This window comes from Hipposideros armiger, unplaced genomic scaffold, assembly GCF_001890085.2.
Source record: "Hipposideros armiger isolate ML-2016 unplaced genomic scaffold, ASM189008v1 scaffold_101, whole genome shotgun sequence".
Lineage (NCBI taxonomy): Eukaryota > Metazoa > Chordata > Mammalia > Chiroptera > Hipposideridae > Hipposideros > Hipposideros armiger.
The window spans coordinates 3,199,117-3,217,862 of NW_017731451.1; the positions used below are offsets into that span (position 1 = coordinate 3,199,117).

The 18,746-nt window shown below is 37.9% G+C and overlaps 1 protein-coding gene across 1 annotated transcript in view; it reads right to left on the reverse strand.

The window, feature by feature from the left end:
* Window positions 1-1,026: 1,026 nt before the first annotated feature.
* The window catches only part of AMD1 (adenosylmethionine decarboxylase 1), a 25,583-nt gene continuing 7,863 nt past the window's right edge, over window positions 1,027-18,746 (reverse strand). The window contains exons 2-9 of the mRNA XM_019646350.1: window positions 8,684-8,770; window positions 7,393-7,519; window positions 6,241-6,343; window positions 4,941-4,983; window positions 4,693-4,837; window positions 3,836-3,928; window positions 3,605-3,760; window positions 1,027-3,184 (exon numbers count right to left, since the gene is read on the reverse strand). Of these exons, the coding sequence (XP_019501895.1) occupies window positions 3,044-3,184; window positions 3,605-3,760; window positions 3,836-3,928; window positions 4,693-4,837; window positions 4,941-4,983; window positions 6,241-6,343; window positions 7,393-7,519; window positions 8,684-8,770 (895 nt within the window). The 3' untranslated portion in view covers window positions 1,027-3,043. The remainder of the gene's footprint in view (window positions 3,185-3,604; window positions 3,761-3,835; window positions 3,929-4,692; window positions 4,838-4,940; window positions 4,984-6,240; window positions 6,344-7,392; window positions 7,520-8,683; window positions 8,771-18,746) is intronic.

Here is an 18,746-nt window from a genome sequence, read left to right on the forward strand (position 1 = left end):
GATATGTACTTGCATGGCAAAATGATCAAGCTTATCATTATGTTCTAGTTAAACAGAAATAACCATGCTTGTATTTTTTTTTTCTTTTTTTTAGCTGAGCCATCCTGCTACCTATTGGTAGCTTAGCGGCTGCTCAGCTCGGGCTGGCATCGAACCGCTGTTGCTCAGAGCTCAAACTCTTGAGCGAGCTCTTAACCAACTGAGCCACTCGGCCGGCCCTCAAACAGAAATAACCATGAATAAAATAAAGGAAGTTTCACAGGTTGTTCCTCTCCACCCTTTGAGCCTGTTCCATAAAATAAAGGTTGGAACATTCCACCTTCAACCCTTACACTTTCTCTAATACCAAACTCACAAGTACACATTCTTATTCTTACTACTTACCTTTTCTACTCTTTGATATCCTGGTATATAGCCCAGATATTTCTTTTGAGCTTCAGTTATAAAGCCACTAATAAAAATGTTTAAATGTGAATACAAATTACTTTCCCAGTAGTTTAAAGGTCTTTTGTTGGGCTGGCCAAGTGGCGTGTTGGTTATGAGCTGGCTTGTGATGCCAGCTCTGAGCAGCAGGGCCCCCGTTCAAATACCACATGAGGACCGGTGACACTGCCCTCTAGAGCTAAGATGGTGAACAGCCTGACCTGGAGCTGGGCTGCCATGAGTCGCTGGCAACAGCGTACGCTGCAGCCCCTGCTGCAGTGGGCTGCCGTAACCTGCAGCAGGTGACTGATCTGCCTCACCTGGGAAGAACTCAATGATAATGCAACATAAGGCCAGTGAAGCGATGTCCTCCACAACTAGACTGAAGAACAAAAGGACAGCAACTGTCTGTTCCCCTTCCCCCAATTCCCCAGCGCTGTTCCCCTCCAATTCCCCAATAAAATCTTAAAAAAAAGAGATTTTGTCTTCGTAACTCACAAATCTTATAATCATTAAATGTAGATTTAATTATAGAAACCAGAGCTCTAATATTTGGTCATGTGTGCTATTTAAAAAATACATCAACAAAAAGCTTTCTGAATGTCACTAGACAATCAATTAAGGAACTTTTATTGAAGCTTAAGTTGTACAGAAATACATTTCAACCGATTGAAGTCCAACACCACGAAGAGAGAAATTATGGCACCAAAATTTTCCCTCCTCTATAATACACACTAGGATTAATTTAAATTACTATTCAATCTACATTTCCTAGGCTTTGTTTCATACAAATTTTTGCCATTTTTCAACATTAGATAGAAATCTTAAATCTATTAGGAAAAAAAAAAATCAGACCTCAAGCCAACAAATGTCATCAAATCTGCTGGGACACTGTTCAAGAACGAAAACCACTTTGAGCATTGGTCCTCAAAACAGCACCGAAAATTAGGTACTGTGTGCTAATTACAGAATCAAACTGATCCACTGATTGAAAGCTTCTTCAATGAAACTTTGAATCAAGTACATGCTTAAAATAAAAAGTCAAAAGTGTTCCAACCACTTGATTCCAAACCAAGTAGATTTTGTTTAGAAACACATTTAAAAAAAAGTGTTTCGTTTATAAATACGGAAGGAACGAAAACATCACTGCATCAATCCAGAAAGAATCAAAAATATTTTGAGGACAAGAATACAAAATTTAGTCAACTTTGCTGTTTTCTAGGCTGTTTAAATCTCACAGTATTTGCAAATATAGCTAAAAGATGCCAACTCTTGAAAGCCTGCATTTCCCATTGACCATTTTGGAGTTTTGTATGTTATGTTTTATGGATAGCATTCGGTTTCACTGTGTGTCTGAATAACCTGAACAGTTCTCATTCTGGACAGTCATTCACTTGATCCTGCGAAACCAAGGTGAAAGAAACACCACCACTAAGAGAAACAGATAAAGTCAGAACACTATCACAAGATGGCGAAGACACTAATTCCACTTTGAACTAAAGTTTATGGTATATTAATGGAAATTAGTGGAAATGGCTGCTAAAGTAAAAATTAATGTGAATGATCTAAGCTGACTTATTGACTACTACAACCTTTACCTGCAATCTTCTTGCTAATAAAGTTAGTGGTAACAATTTTATACTACTACTTAGCAAGTTAGTAAAGACAAGGTACTTGTGAGAAGCTAATTTTATTTACTGAGGAGCACATAATGGCATACAGTTCCCATACAATTCTGCCAGTATATCCTAATATGAATCTGTGTATTCCTTGCTAATCAACACTAGATGTTTATTTTTGTCAATATCTTCCAAGAGCCAATGTCAATAAAAAAGCCAAACTCCCTTGACCTTAAAATTAAGACTAGGGTCCACCCTTCTCCCATCTCTGGGGTATAAGATTAGTATAAACCCACAGTGTAACAGTGTATTGCTTTATTGGGGGTAGGGGGCTGGGAGGGGAGACACCAAGGTGAGGAACGAAACAAAGGAATATAAGTACAGGAAGCAACGTTAAAACAGTAATACATAAAACAGATAACTACAATCTTTAAGAGGACTTGACTCATGGAAGAAAAACTTTTAATTGCTGTTGCAAAAAACATCTGTATGAAGTAGAAATTGGTTTCAATAACATTAGTAGAGAATACATTAAAAAAATTGGAGGTAACTGGATGTAATATCCTGGCAGCAATTTAATAATAGAACAGTCCCAATGGTTAGGCTGAGGCCAACACCTAAGGAGGACGAAAGCCTTGTCTGTGGGGAATTTTGGGTGATACCTGGAGAAATATTACACTGTGCATAAACCAAATTGAATTGTCACAAGGGTTGTAAAGTTTCATATAGTAAAAGTTTTTTTCTACATGCATTTCAATTTCACAGCAAGAGTGGCATAGAATACCTAAACACAGAAGACAGCATTCATGCAAAATATCTAACTCCTTGATATAATAATGCATACAATTCAAAATGATTACACTATCAATACATCTAGGGCTTTCTGCAACTACAAGGTGGTGGTTATGGAAAACATGGCCCCTGGTATCAATATCTAAAAAGCAGCCACCACCTTCTTCTATGTGTGTTCTCTTTTTGCGTTTTTTCTTCATTTTTCTTAATCAACTCTGCTGTTGTTGCTGCTTCTTAGCAAAACTGGTAAAAACAAAGTTGTAATCATTGAACATAGCACTCTGGCAATCAAGACGTTTAAAACCTTCAATCTTCTGGGGTGAAGAAAGCACTGTGCGACATTTAGAACTCTGGGCAAAAAAATTATATAAACTGTTAGTACTTCCAATCTGCAGAAGTTTGGCAAACAAAATAGTCATGCCATAAATATTTAAGACTACTATCTTATAAACTGTGGCATTTGAATATTTTAGCTGCTTTGTTATGGGCTGGATGGAGTGTGACATCTTATGTCTCCCAGCCCCCACCCTGACCACATGTCTGTCCACAGGGAAAATAAACAGGATAGGAGGAGCCCATCAATTAGGCTACATATATTTGTAAAACAAGATCAACAGAAGTCTAGTGAAATACATAAAGCTTCTCATCCCAATAACCTCAACTAGTCATGCCGCTGGATATCTGACTGATATGTGCTTAAGAAGACATTTTATAACATGCCTCACTAGCCTTATTTCCTGAAAGATTTTATTGTCAGTAAAAGAAATTACCTGATTTACAAACAAGGTGGTCACAAATTTTCCTGGCTTGAAGACTTCCACAACTTTCCTGATCAAGTCATCATAGGAGGTCTGACTTAAGTTTGTTTCAAAGCTAACATAAGAAAATTCTGGTTCTGGAGTGATGTGAATAGTCCAATAAGTTCCCTAGAGAAATAGCTTTGTGTTAAAAATGGAAAGGATACACTTAAATATTTAAGTAGTAAGCAAAATATTACTTACATCCGATTTCATGCCATTCATCGAATACCCACAAGGATTGAACATTGTGGCATCAATGACAGAACCTGGTATCAGGTCACGAATTCCACTCTCCTGAAAAAAAAAGAAAAAGACTGAATTAAATACAAATTGGAAACAAACAAACAAAAAACTGAGAATGAGTTACAATAAACAGAAGGTGCCAAAAAAAATGTATACGCATTTTAAGAAAAGAAAAAACTATTAAAATTATGCTGATGGTAACCACCACTTTGAGCACCTCTTGTAATAACAGAAATCAAATGTGACTTGTATTCATCTTTTGTTATCAGTATATATTGAGTATTACAATTTCATTTATTATTATTTTTTAAAAGATTTTATTGGGGAATTGGGGGAGGGAACAGCATTGGGGAATTGGGGAAAGGGAACAGATAAGTTGCTGTCCTCTTGTTCTTCAGTCTAGTTGTGGAGGACGTCGCTTCAATGGCCCATGTTGGTATTATCATTGCGCTCTTCCCGAGTGAAGCAGTTGCTCGCCGGCCACTGGACGGCCACTCACGGTAGCTCATGGCAGCCCACTGCAGCCTATGCCATTGCCGGCAACTCACAGCAGCCCAGCTCCAGGTCTAGCTGTTGTTCACCATCCTTAGCTGTAGAGGGTGCAGCGTCACTGGCCCATGTGGGATACAAATTGGCGGCCCTGCTGCTTAGAGCTCGTGCTCCCAAGCCAATTCTTAACCAACGAGCCACTCGGCTGGCCCCGAGTATTAAAATTTTAATACAGGTTTTTTTTTTCCTTAAAACGTGCATACATTTTTTTGGCACCCTCTGTGTTTTATTCCCCAGCCAGAATCCAGAATTATTGAAATGCTTACACGAGTGACATCCTTTGCAGTAACACCATCTTTCATGTAGAACTGGTCCATAACTGCTGGGTCAAGCTCACTCATCAGAATTTCCAGGGTTTGATCTGGCTGACTGATTACTCTACTCTCTGGGAAATCCAAAGTATATAAGTACCTATATAAATTAAATAAAAAATCATTTCTAAAAATAACAATTGGCAGTTAAAGGTAAATTTTATACAGAAGAAAAAAAATCCATGAAATTGTGTCCAACATACCAACAGTCAGAATTCATACGTCCCATACAATATGCTGCTCCATCTGTTGAGGGAGGAGAATGTAAAATAAATGCAACAGATCCATTTGATTAGGGTGGTTTTTTCTCACCCTTCCAAAAGCTAGGATGATACTACTTGCCTCCTATCAGAAATATCAGTGAAGGGAAATTTAAGTAAGTGGGTGAATTCACAAGTAGGCAGGATCCCCCCCTGCCCCCCATCACCCTTAAAAATCAGCCAGTGAGTCAGTCTAACTAAGGCTCATTCTCCGATAAAACTCCATTAGGTAATGGAATTGGGTCACCCATTTATTTACTCTACCAAGTAAATACAAGTCGTTTTACTCAATACTTCCTTTCCACATTGTTTCAAAGCCTCACTCCACATAGTAAATTAACAACTGGTAGATATTTACACTAAATTATACTCAGCACTCTGATATAGCTCGGTATCATTTCATACTAACAGGTAAGTTAAAGATAGAATAGAAATCTGATTTTCTTTTTAAATCATGCCTACGACTTCGTCAAGTTATTAAAATCATCCTAAATTTTTAGCCTTATTTTGGATATAAGGATGTTAGATTAGATAACCTTTAGTTCCCTGACCTTGAAGCTCAAAAAGGAAGGTCTATAAATAAAAGCTTAGTAAATGGAAGAGAATCTTGCCAATTTTGTTGAAGTCACACTATGACCTCACTGTGCTGGTCATCTATAAGTTAGCTCAATTCCTGTACAGAATGCCGGACTAGCATCTTAGCACAGGGTTATGAAGTCACTAGGAATTTTTCTGTATAAAGGTGATTACAACTTTCACAATCACTAAGTTAGATATAAATCAGAGCAAGTGGCTAGATGAACTCTCCCTCTAGCACAGCGGTTCTCAACCTGTGGGTCGCGACCCCTTTGGGGGTTGAACGACCCTTTCACAGGGGTCGCTGGGTACTCGTATGTGGGCGTATCTGCATGTGGGCCTGGAGATGGATAGAGGAGCGGTATCTTGGTTCCTAAGACCATCGAAAATATGTTTTCCGATGGTTTTAGGCGACCCCTGTGAAAGGCTGAGAACCGCTGCTCTAGCAGGTGACCAATTCCTTGACCTTCCTTTTCCATCATTTCAACACTGATCCAAGGTACACACACATACTCTGAAATTTACCATCAGTTATACTGACACAATTATCTTAATTATATAACGTGCTAGCTACATTTGCATACATGATTTCATATATGTAAAAAAACTTTTAACATATATACTAACTTCAATAAGATAAGTTTCAATTTTATTTATTTAAACTTACTTGGGAAAATTGCATTAAGAAACTCTATTTCTTCCTGGAAATTCCGGTGTGGGTACCCTTGGTGAGAAGGCTTCATGAAATTCTTACGAGAATAAAAGAAGCTCTAAAAAAAGATAGATAACTTCATATATAGAACCTAAACCAATCAGTCATTTTCTACTAATCAGTTATTTTCTACATATACACATCAAAATCAGAGCTTTATTTCTACAATTATGTTCCTCAATGACATTTAACATAATGTTTTTCCTTTAATATGCTTAATGGATATGCAGTCTTGCTGGCTGACAAAAATGAAAGCCACTGTCAGAGAGCAAGGTTTCAGACCAATATCCATGAATCAGTGTCATATAGAGCAACTTTGTTTTTTAAACTGTGGAGAAGAGTCTCAACAGAACATTAATAATGTAAAGTAAGTCAATTGAGTTTTTAGAAACTAAAAAAAGTGCCCAATCTACTGATGATGGGTCACAACTGTAGAGACAAGATATAGTATTTCTAGAGCAATGGTTTCTAATGAGTTTTTAAGTAGGCATGCAAGAAAAATTCTGTGGGAGAACATGTTGTGTACATTAAATTTCAAGAGTCAGCGATTCAAAAATTAAGAACATATTGCTTTAGATTCCTTATAAGGATCAATAATTAACAAAAAACTTTTGTTTTAGGTCCTAGTAACAAGATATCCTTTACCTTAATCAATTGAAATATTAAAACCCAACCATCTACTCATCAGAACAGTTATGCCCTAAGTACAAACACCTTAATTCTTTAATGTTACCAGAATTTAATTCAATGCTGATTGATGCTCTTTTACATAATTGACTATTCCTTATGAAGACTGGATCATGTTTTTTTGCTTTCCCTTCTTAGTTTCTCTACCATTCATATTAACATATCAATGAGTTAACTATTGAACACATCTGGTTTCTTCATTTCTTTTTCCCTTTTGGGTTTTATCCCAACTCAATCTCGCTTAGATTAGTCCACATTCTGCTGTTCTTGAACATCAGGTAGAACATTCTTTCTCCCATGGTGTGCCCGTCCTTAGCCATTAAACCGAAGCAGTGAATATACAATTTATAAATTTATTCAAAACGCTAATGTTTATGCCTTATTAAAAAAAGGATTAAATAATGTTTTTTGATTACTTACTTGAATTGAGTCAAACCCACTGTAATCCCTAGCAAGTTTCAACAGGGGAACCAGTGCTTTCAGCAAGAGGGTGGTACCACATGTCTTCAAAATGAAACGTCTCTTGGAGACAAACATGCTACTCTCACTGCAGTTCAAAAAAGACACAATATTATAATGCTGTTTATGTATTACTGAGATGCAATTAATCTATTATTGGAGTATCATTTACAATGTAAATTTCTGGCTGGTAATTTTAAATGTTAAGACTCAAGGAAGCGAATAATTCATTACAGTATTTTTCCTCTTCTAGTATACAAAATCAGTTCTAGAACCCACAGAAACAGGCCTTGAATTAGGTATAAAGCACATTAGCTCACTACATAAACCCTTTTACTAATGTGTACTCCTCATGTCACCTACCCTAGGACATTTATTAAATTCATACTTTACCTCACCTTGCAACACCCACCCACTCTCAAATGTATTTCTGCAGCCATCTCATTACTTCTTACACTAGACAATAACCTCCATGAGAAAGGAATGTTTGCTTTTACTCACCATTGTATCCCTAGGGCCTGGCACATAAGCATGTGATAAATATCCGTATAGGGCAAACCCAAGCTTAAAAAGAAGCAGGTACCTTAGGGACCTTGTTCAATATACAGGCCCATTATAATAAGAACTCAATGTATTTACTGAATAAATTAACTTTGTACCTATAAAATGGTTGAATGGCTTTTTTCTGTTGTACACGGCAATCCTATTTGTATGGTGGAGCTAATTTTCACTTTGCCTGGAGTTCTGATATAAAGAGGCATATACTAAAAAGGAAGGCCTGGGGTTGAAGTTAAAGGTACAATGCCATTCTATCCTTTTTTACAGATGCTTCCTGCTAACTACAAGGAGGTAAAGATGGCGACCACCTTTAAAGAGCTTTTAAGTAAGACTTTAATACCTACTGCCTGGGGGGGCCGGGCCAAGCCAAGTGGCTCATTTGGTTAAGAGCTCACTCAAGAATGCGAGCTCTGAGCAACAGGGTTGCTGGTTTGATTCCTGGCCCTAGCTGAGCTGCCGCTGAGCTGCCAACAGGTGGCAGGATGGCTCAGCTAAAAACAAAGAAACAAACAAAAAACCCTCCAAAAACCTACTGCCTGGGGACACCTGAAAGCAAACATTTTATTTCACACCGTATTTAAAAAGATGGTAGAAATGAATATAGAACTAAGGTCCAGAGGAACAATTTGCTGTTCTATATATAATATGATTCAGGCTGAAATCGGTTAGCTAACACTTGTTTTACAGGACTTACCTGAGTACATAAGCTTCCTGCTTGTCAGTTTTTGTCACACTTATGATTGAACATTGCACATCCTTCAAAAGTATATCCCACTCGGATCTATTATTTAACAAAAAAGGATGATTAATTCATAACAGTACTTGCCTACTATCATAAAAATCATAAAAATCACTAAGTTCTCACACTTAAAGAAGCAAACTGGAAAACTAGAAATTATACTACTTGCAATTTACTAAAAGACAAGTAGACAAAATGTGAATAGTCATGTACAAGAGGAAATTCAACAGGCTTATAAACCAAGAAAAATCATTATCTCTCAACTAGTTAAGTGATTAAAGAAAGGCAAGTTAAAATGAGATATTTTTCTTGCTATCAAATTCTGAGATTTTAATCTTACTATGTGAATTACAATTTAAAACGCTTAATTTCTTTCACTAATTAGACTGGCAATGAGGTTTAAAAGCCTGAGAGTGTAATCTGGTACTCACACTGTTTAGATACTATTTTTTGCTATCAAGTTGGCAGCTAAGCACAATACCGAGTGGTGTCTAAAAGTCGAAAAGCACAGTAAAAAAAAAAAAAGAAAGAAAGAAAACTGCCTTTGGCTGGCAATTCCACAGCATACCCATAAGATCTTGGGAATACAGTGAAGCTCTTGAATGATGGAATATCTATTTCAACGAAGTGAAAAGTCTGTAGTACACGTAATAGATAACAAAATGAAAGTTATATGGGCATAACTAAGTAAATTAGTCTAAATATACCTGCTTCAGACCTAAGGAAGTGCTTCCTCTTTAGTGTGCCCATTATAAATAGAAAGACAACATAAAATAGTTCCACAGGGCAGCTTAAAGTTATCAGATTTAAGGCTAAAAATGTTTTAAAGCTCTTAATATTTGGCAGGTCATTCTTCTATCCCCAAGAAAAGGATATATTATGGTTCAAGTTTTCTTTCCCCAGTTAAGACCTTAAAAGAGAAATCCTCAACTAGCATAAAAAGCTAGCATAAAAACAGTTATGTTTTATTCTTCTATATTAAAAAGGAAGCATAGTACCAATCAACCCTGCTAGAATTTTGTGCCTGTTGCATCATTTTGCTAAAAGGAATTATTACTGGCCCAATGGGCAACTGTATGACCAATCGCAGAAGGCAAATTCATAAGATGGGTAAATTCATTAAACTGAACAGCACTGATTGAGACCCATCTGAAAAACCTTAAAATGAGTTAGGCTTGCTACTGATTAGAGCCTATTTGCCCATAACATGACCAAACAAATTTTAAAGAGCTAACAACTAGTTATCTTTTTATAATGTTAATGATGGCTTATATAAAGAAAAATACACATTATACTGGGCTGTATTTTTAGTTTTTGAATTTTAAAAATGGTAATCTGTTGTTTAAGGAAGGAAAAAAAGTTACAATTAAGATCCAGTTCTGAGTAACACAAATTTAGAGATTGTTTTAATCCTCTTATTTTAGGTAGCCAATCAGTAGCTTTGAGTTTCAGGTTTCTAAGACTCAAAGTTCACTAATGTGTAAACAACATTTCAGAACCCACACTATTTCAACTGCACAGATAGGCTTTAATGCAAAAAGTGATATTCAGACCTAAAGGAAAACATGGGGCTTTTATAGAAGCTATTACTTTTCTGCTTTGTGACATTCCTTGCAATTACTCCAGGGCTTGGTTTCTTTATCTGGGGGGAATAAAACCCACTTCACAAGACTGACATATTAAATTACATAATGCATACCAAATTTACCTACTAGGCAATAAGAATTCAAACACTGAAGATCTTTCTTCCAATAATGGTACCTGCTAATGTCATTACCTACTGACTTCCCACTAGAATTCAGCACTCTTGCAAATACTTTCTTCCACCCATTGGACATACTAACTAATCCTTTCCTATCACCCCTTCATAGTTATAGTCACTGTTTATAAGATCCTCTCCCAGTTTTGATATAATTGAGGGCCGGCCAAGTGGCGCATTGGTTAAGAGTTGGCTTGGGATGCCAGCTCTGAGCAGCAGGGCCCGGGTTCGGATCCCACGTGAGGGCGAGTGACGATGTGCCTTCTCCAGCAAAGATGGTGAACAACAGCTCTACCTGGAGCTGGGCCACTGTCCAAGGCTGACAAGCGATTGCCTCAGCCTGGAAGAGCGCAATGATAATACCAACACTGGCCAGTGAAGCGACATCCTCCACAACTAGACTGAAGAACATGAGGACAGCAACTTGTCTGTTCCCCTCCTCCGATTCCCCAATGCTGTTCCCCTCCCCCAATAAAACCTTAAAAAAGAAAAAAAGGGAAGGAGATATAATTGATATATACCACTATATAAGTCATAGTTTTTATTCTGTTTTCGGCGTACTTCTACTTCTCAGTACCAGGATCCCTCATTTCAGAAAGATCCTGTTTTACTCCCTCCAGAGAATAAACTACATATTATCTAACCTTCAGATCTCCTAGCATTCCCCTTCTCATCTGACTTGACAAATTTTATAATATAAAGACAATGAATTAAAAGAATTGAAATAAAATAAAACCTACATTTACAGATATCTAGATAATAAATCAATTCTCAAAGTCATGCTAGGCTTTCCCACAAACTATTCTCTCTTCCTAGAAATAGGGTACCATAAACTTTTCACCCAAATCAAGGTACTTGATAGTGAAAGAGAACATTATACTTATGCGAAGACAACATATGTGTAAAATTTGTTTTGGGTACTGCTGGAATGATTTCACCCTTGTCCCAGACCCCTTCTTCCAGCTCAAATCATCCCACTATTTCCACCAGATCAAATCTGTTATTAAAAGGTTTTAAAGCCAGAAGACTTACCAATGTATTGTATTTGTGTAGCTTTTTTGGTATTCACATCAATCCTACCAGAATCATTCCAGATAGTGAGGGGCTGTGTGTTTTGTTTCTAACAGTGCCTGACCCAGCCAAGTTCATAATAGGCTTTCAAATATTTGTTGAATATGGCATTAAGTAATTAATCTATTAGACCTTATGGACTTGCTAGAAAATCATAAACACCTTTAAATTTAAAAAATCTAAAACTACTGTTACAGGCCAGCCAAGTGGCTCAGTTAGTTAAGAGTGCAAGCTCTAAATAACAGGGTAGTTGGTTCGATTCCCACATGGGCCAGTAAGCTGTGCCTGAGCTGAGCTGCCAATGGGGGGCTGGATGGCTCAGCTGGTGAGAGTGCATGCTCTTAACAAGGTTGCCAGTTCGACTCCCATATGGGATGGTGGGCTGTGCCCCCTGCCACTAGATTGAAAGTGGCCACTAGATTTGGAGCTGAGCTGTGCCCTCCACAACTAAGATGGAAGGATAACAACTTGACTTGGAGCTGATGGGTTCTGGAATGTTCCCTTCCCCAATTCCCCAATAAAATCTTTAAAAATATAAAAAAAATAAAACTACTGCTACATGATACTTGACTGTTTTTTAAATTGGTCACCATAATAGTTCAGGTATTTACAGAGCACATTCTTGCGAAAAGACTTAAGATTCATTGGACAGAATTATCCTGTCAATCAGCTATAGATACTATATATTCCACTTGAATGCCATCTTATTTTAATCTACATAAAGCTTACTCATTTTACTGACAAATAACTTAGTTGCTATAGAACCCACTTGTTATAATGAACTAGATGTAGATTATTTTCTCAAATATTTTTTTATGCAACACACCCCTTGGAATCTGCTGGCACAAAATGTTAAACCTTCTGGTTTGTCCCACAGGTCCCTCAGTTTTTGTTCATTCCCAGCTCCCCATCCCGTCTTTTTTTCTCTGTTGTTGTCTGGATAATTCCTACTGACCTACCTTCAAGCTCATTTACTCTTCTGTCATCTCCATTCTACTAAAGCCCATCCAGTTAACTTTTTATTCCAGTAACTCTTTTCTGTTATATTTTAAAGTTCTACCTTCTAGTTCTTTGCCAAGACTTTTTATCTTTCCTTTGTAAGAGTATTCACTCTTATTTCTTATAGTTATAACAGCTGCCTTTAAATTTTGATCTCTATTACCTCAAGGCTGGTGCCTGTTGACTGTCTTTTCCTTTGAGACGCTGAGAATTTCCCAGTCATTCTTATAATTGAGTAATTTATGATGTAGCCTGAACATTTTGATCATGTTATATATAATTTTAAATCTTATTTAAATCCTATGGAGCATGCTGATTTCTAAAAATTGTTTTAGCAGGCAACTGAAATGGTCATAGTTCAGTCTTCAAGTTCTTATCCAACTTCTGTGGGTTATATTACAGTTTCATTTTAGTTAGGAAAGGCTATGCATGCCATGGTATTCAGATCTGTACTGCCTATGTGCTACTCTGATATGCCTTCAACATGCTGTGTAGGGTCAGATCCATACACGAGCAGCTCAAGAGCGTTCTTACATAAATCGTTATGGGATCACTTTCTTCATCTCTCTCCGCGCCATAATTGCCCTGACAACTTCTAGCTTAGGAACAGGAATGGCGTAGCCTCTTGGTTCTCTGGCTAGAAAGCCAAGCAAGTCTTTAGTTTCGCCACTCTGCAGCAGGCTGCCCGTGACTGTCTCTCTTGGGCCAGATGAGGTGATGACAAAGAGGGAAGAGAGCAACAGGAATATCCCTGATGCTATTCCTAGTCTCTCTTAGGATCACAGTTCTTCTGGTCAAAAAAGGGTCCCCCGCCTCCCTTGGAGTTTAGGCATCTGCCTGGTCACAACCACTGCAGGAATCTCTGAGCTGTGGCAGGAGGGGAAAACAAAAAACAAAGTACTACAAAACTAAAAAGGGATTTCCCTGTGCTCTTTCTGATCCAAAAGGGCCCCCTTTCTGTCTCTGCAGACCAGAAAGAGGACCTCTTGAGAGCTCTTTTTGTTTGCACCTGGTATGCAGTTAGTTCTGGGTTTCTGGCAGCCTTTGAGACCACCCCAGGAGATGCCAGAGGAAAAAAAGAAACAGGAAATCATGGTTGTTTCAGTGGTATTTTGAGTCCCAGTTTCCTTTTCCCATTCACCTGCTAACATTTACTTTTCAGTCCTCAGATAGCTAAGCTACTCCATGCATTCGGTCCAGAGCTTTTAGTTGCATTTAGCAAGAGACAGTGCAGAGTGTACTTATTCCACCTTAACAGAAACCACAATGTTCCTGTCACTCATGGATCATTAGTTAATAAAGTCTGCAACCAAACTCTTCCTCACCTAATAGAAACCATCAAGCATTTAGTATTCTTCCAAAATCACAGTATGAAAGAAAGCAATTGCATTAAAACACGCTCAAAGAGTTGGATGGCCTATCAACCAAGTGATTTTTATAAATACATAATCTTAGGAGAGCTGCTAGGCTCAAAATTATAATCAATCAAGGGGCAAGAAAATGTGACAGAGAAATAAAACTGAAAAAGCTGATACAATGCTATACATGTGTATAAAAGGAATGGGGAAAAACCAATACCCAGGTAAGCTGAGTGGCGCGTTGGTTAAGAGCTTGGGACACCAGCTCTGAGCAGCAGGACCCCGGTTCAGATTCCACATGGGGGTCAGTGACACTGCCCTCTACAGCTAAGATGGTGAACAACAGCTCGACCTGGAGCTGGGCTGCCGTGAGTCGCCAGTGACGTGGTAGGCTGCAGTGGGCTGCTGTAAAGCTACCGTGAGTGGCTGGCAGCGGGCGTGAGTTGCCAAGAGCCACTGTGAGCGGCCATCCAGTGGCCAGCGACCGATCTGCCTCACCTGGGAAGAGCGCAATGATAATACCAACACAGGCCAGTGAAGCGACGTCCTCCACAACTAGACTGAAGAACAAAAGGACAGCAACTTGTCTGTTCCCCTTTCCCCAATTCCTCAAAACAACAACAACAAAAAACTATTAAAAAAACAAAAAAAAACCCAATACCCAAAACATTTAAAAATTCCAACAAATTATTTTTATCACATTGCTGTGTGGGAGAATAAGCCTCCTTTTGCTTTATTGGATCTTAGCCACACCCATTCACTTGTATATTGTCTATGGTTGCTTTCTCCCTGTAAAGGCAGACTGAGTAGATGCAACACAGGCTGTCTGTCTTGCAAAATTTAAAATTTGTTTTCTGGCCCTTTACAGAGTATTTGCTGACTCCTGTTTTAGAGGAAAGGTTTTCAGTGCCCTACTTTGTGTCCAAATTTAATGATGAAAAAAGACAGTGTTTTATACAGTTGACTGAGACATTTTCTAAATTACTTAGCTGTGATTTCAAATTGAGATAGTATCAAGTTTGAATGTCACAGCAGGCTCAGTATGGTGGAAGGTGTCTGTGCTTTGTTCCCAAACACACTAACACCTCGACTGAAAATGACTTAGTTCATACTATAAACTATTTCACAAAGTTGATCTTTTTGTCAATCATTGCTATTTTACTTAAGGTTTAAATACAGATGAGTTCAATAAATCATAAACTGATAAGGCAGAATTAACAAGACAATTTGGGAGTGTACCACATTAATACTGATTTGGTGAGTAGAAAATATTGCAAATGGTATTCAAAGTGTTACACAATTGCTAGGAATTGTGTAAACACAGTAAATTCATAGAAAAACCAAAATATTCCAATTCGAATTACATTTTCTTTACTTAAGTGCTGCCACCTCTTCACTGGTCTAACTCAGTTCTCAACTAGGGATGACTCTGCCACCCAGAAAACGTTTGGCAATATTTAGACATTTTTGGTTGTCATTCTGGGGGTGTTGGTGTTGCTGGTATGCAGAGGATAGAGACCAGAGATGCTACTACACCTGTAAATAGGACTGTTGTCCACAATAAAAAGTTATCTAGCCCAATATGTCAATACTGCTGAGGTTGAGAAACCCTAATTAACTTAAACCTAAAGTACTAAAAATTAAATCAGAGCATGATTAAATGGTCCCACAGAAATAGTATACTCTTTACTAATGATAGCATATGGATGGACTGAAGATCTTAGTCACCATGCCTGAAAAGCAAAAACCTTAATGGCAAGCCATATTTTATATTTAAAGCTTTCTTAAAGAGTCTGTGGTCTAATAAAAACTTAACAAGTTGAGGGCCGGCCGAGTGGCTCAGTTGGTTAAGAGCTCACTCAAGAGTGTGAGCTCTGAGCAACAGGGTCACTAGTTAGATTTACGAGCTGAGCTGCCAACAGGTGGCAGGATGGCTCAGCCAAAACAAAACAAAAACAAAAACAGAACAAGTTGGGGTGTTTACAAGGGAAAACATATAATTAAAATGACAAGAAAGACTTCCACATCATCTGATTTCATAAGACTTGGAATGCCCAACTGACTATATATATATTTTTTTAGCTGAGCCATCCTGCCACCTGTTGGCAGCTCAGCGGCAGCTCAGCTCGGGCCAAGCATCGAACCGCTGTTACTCAGAGCTCACACTCTTGAGCGAGCTCTTAACCAACTGAGCCACTCGGCCGGCCCTGACTATAATTTTTAAAATAAGAAGTAAATACCTGAGGTCAAATGACTTTTGACAAAGGTCCCAAGACTACATTGGGAAAGGATAGTGTCTTCATCAACTGATGTTGGGAAAATTGGATATCCACACAAAAGAATGAGGTTGGACCCTTATGTTACACTCTATAAAAAAAAATTTAACTCAAAATGGATTAAAGACTTACATTAAGCCCTACAACTATAAAACTCTTAGGAAAAAAAAGAGAAAAGGATGCTGGATTTAGCAATGTTTTCTTGGATATGACACAAAAAGCACAAACAACATAAGTAAAAACAGACAAACAAGACATCAAACTTAGTAATTTCTGTGCATCACAGAAAAACACTCGACTGAGTGAAAAGACAACCTGCAGAATGGGAGAAAATATCTGTAAATCATACATCTGATAAGAGGTTAATATCCAGAATACATAGGGAACTCTAACAACAAAAATCCAATTAAAAAATGGGCAAAGGACCTGGATGAACAATTCTCTAAAGAAGGTGTACAAATGACCAACAAGCACACGAAAAGATGCTCTATAAAAAAAAAAAGCAAAAAAAAAAAAGCTCTAGTCACTATCATAAAAGAAATGCTAATCAAAACCACGGGATATCACCTCATGCTCACTAAGATGTACAAAAAAAAAAAAAAAGAAGGAAGGAAATAAGTGTTGGCAAGGATGTGGGGAAATTGTAATAGTGCACCTTTGGTGAAAATTACCATATGATCCAGCAATCCCACTTCTGTGTATGTATCAAAAAGAATTCAAGGGCCAGCTGAGTGGCTCAGTTTAAGAGCTCGCTCAAGAGTTTGAGCTCTGAGCAACAGTGGTTTGAGTCCCTGCCCAAGCTGAGCTGCCAGCAGGTAGCAGGATGGCTTAGCTTAAAAAAAAAGCTTAAAAAAAAAAAAAGAATTCAAACAGGATCTGGAAGAGATATTTGCACACCCATGTTCATTGTTATTCACAAGTGTTGAAAGGTGGAAGCAACCCAAATGTTCATCAAGGGATTAATAGATAATAAAAATGTGGTATATACATATAATGAATGGATATTCAGCCTTAAAGTAAGTCCTATCATATGATACAATATGAATCTTGAGGATATTATGATAAATGAAATAAGCCACTCACAAAAGGATAAATACTACAAAAGTCTACTTACATGAGGTACTCAACACTCAAAGTATCTAAAGTAGTCAAAATCAGAGACTGTAGAAAGGTGGCTGTCATCAAGGGGTGGGGGGAAATTAGTATTTAATGGGCATAGCTTGTTTTTGCAAGATGAAAAAAACGTTCTAGAGATTTGCTGTACAACAATGTGAATATACTTTATACTGAACCGCACACTTAAAAAGTCGTTACAATTGTAAATTTAATGTTAGATATTTTTTACAATTTAAAAAAGTAAATGACTGAGGGATCAGAATACTGCTGACACGTAGAAGAAACCCTTTAGGGAAGGATTTCACTCTTCATCACCTGAGGGTTAGTTGGATCCTACTCAGATCCAGTAGGTCAGACACTCCACAGATAGTGCTGAAAATATGCATTTAAATTTAGGTCTCCATGTAAATAGATTCTCCTAATGGATTACTTCCATCAAGTACAAATAGCTGGTTTCAGAGTTATCAAATAATGTGCTCAAAAAGCCTATTTGAAACTTCCCTTAACTGTGACCTTAGCCAATAGCCTGACTTGTCAATGTCAGAGACTCTCCTTGAATTTAGGCCTCTACACTTGACCAAGGTAGTAAGTAGTCTTTAGATCAAAAGTACCCTAAAACACGTAAGATTATTCTTCAACAAAGCCTAGGCCGACCAGAAGTTAAATTCTGAGGATGCCTTAAGGGCAGTTAATTCAGATATCCAGAGAAATAAGCACTCCCTTTTTCTTCCAAGAATGCACTTGCTAATTATAATCACAGCATTCTCTATCTCCAGTTTTTACTTCAAATTTAAATCACTATCAGTATAATACACAAAGAGGTTTTTTGGCAATGGGCTGTAAATTCCTTCAATGTAAATTACCAATACAGCAATACTGTGGTCAATCAAGTAAGGCATGAGTTCTGGGAAAGCTAATGCTGGGGTGTGATTTACCATTACATCTTTTCAACTGCCCACAATCGTTTACCTGCAAGTTATATTTTAACTTATAAAACTTGAGTGAAGGAGAGAAAGAATAAAACACCTCACTAGTCCTAAATGCCTTTTCCAACATTAACATTAGAGATGCTAACTTTTCATATTTCCATGTTACTATAAAAATGAAACACCTCAACTTTCTCATTAACATTTAGCCTCTTTACCTCCACAAGAATTTTCTATCTGAACCCACCTCATTACTAAGAATAGCTTAGGTCTGTGATGAATTCAAAAGCAAAAAGGAGGGCCGGCCGAATAGCATGTTGGTTAAGAGCTGGCTTGGGATGCCAGGGGGCCCCAGTTCGGATCCCACATGAGGGCCAGTGACACTGCCCTCTATAGCTAAGATGCTGAACAACAGCTCAACCTGGAGCTGGGCTGCTGAGAGCCCTGCTGCAGTGGGTTGCCATGGGTTACCGTGTGTAGCCAGCAGCCGCAGTGAGCAGCTGGCTGTCCAGA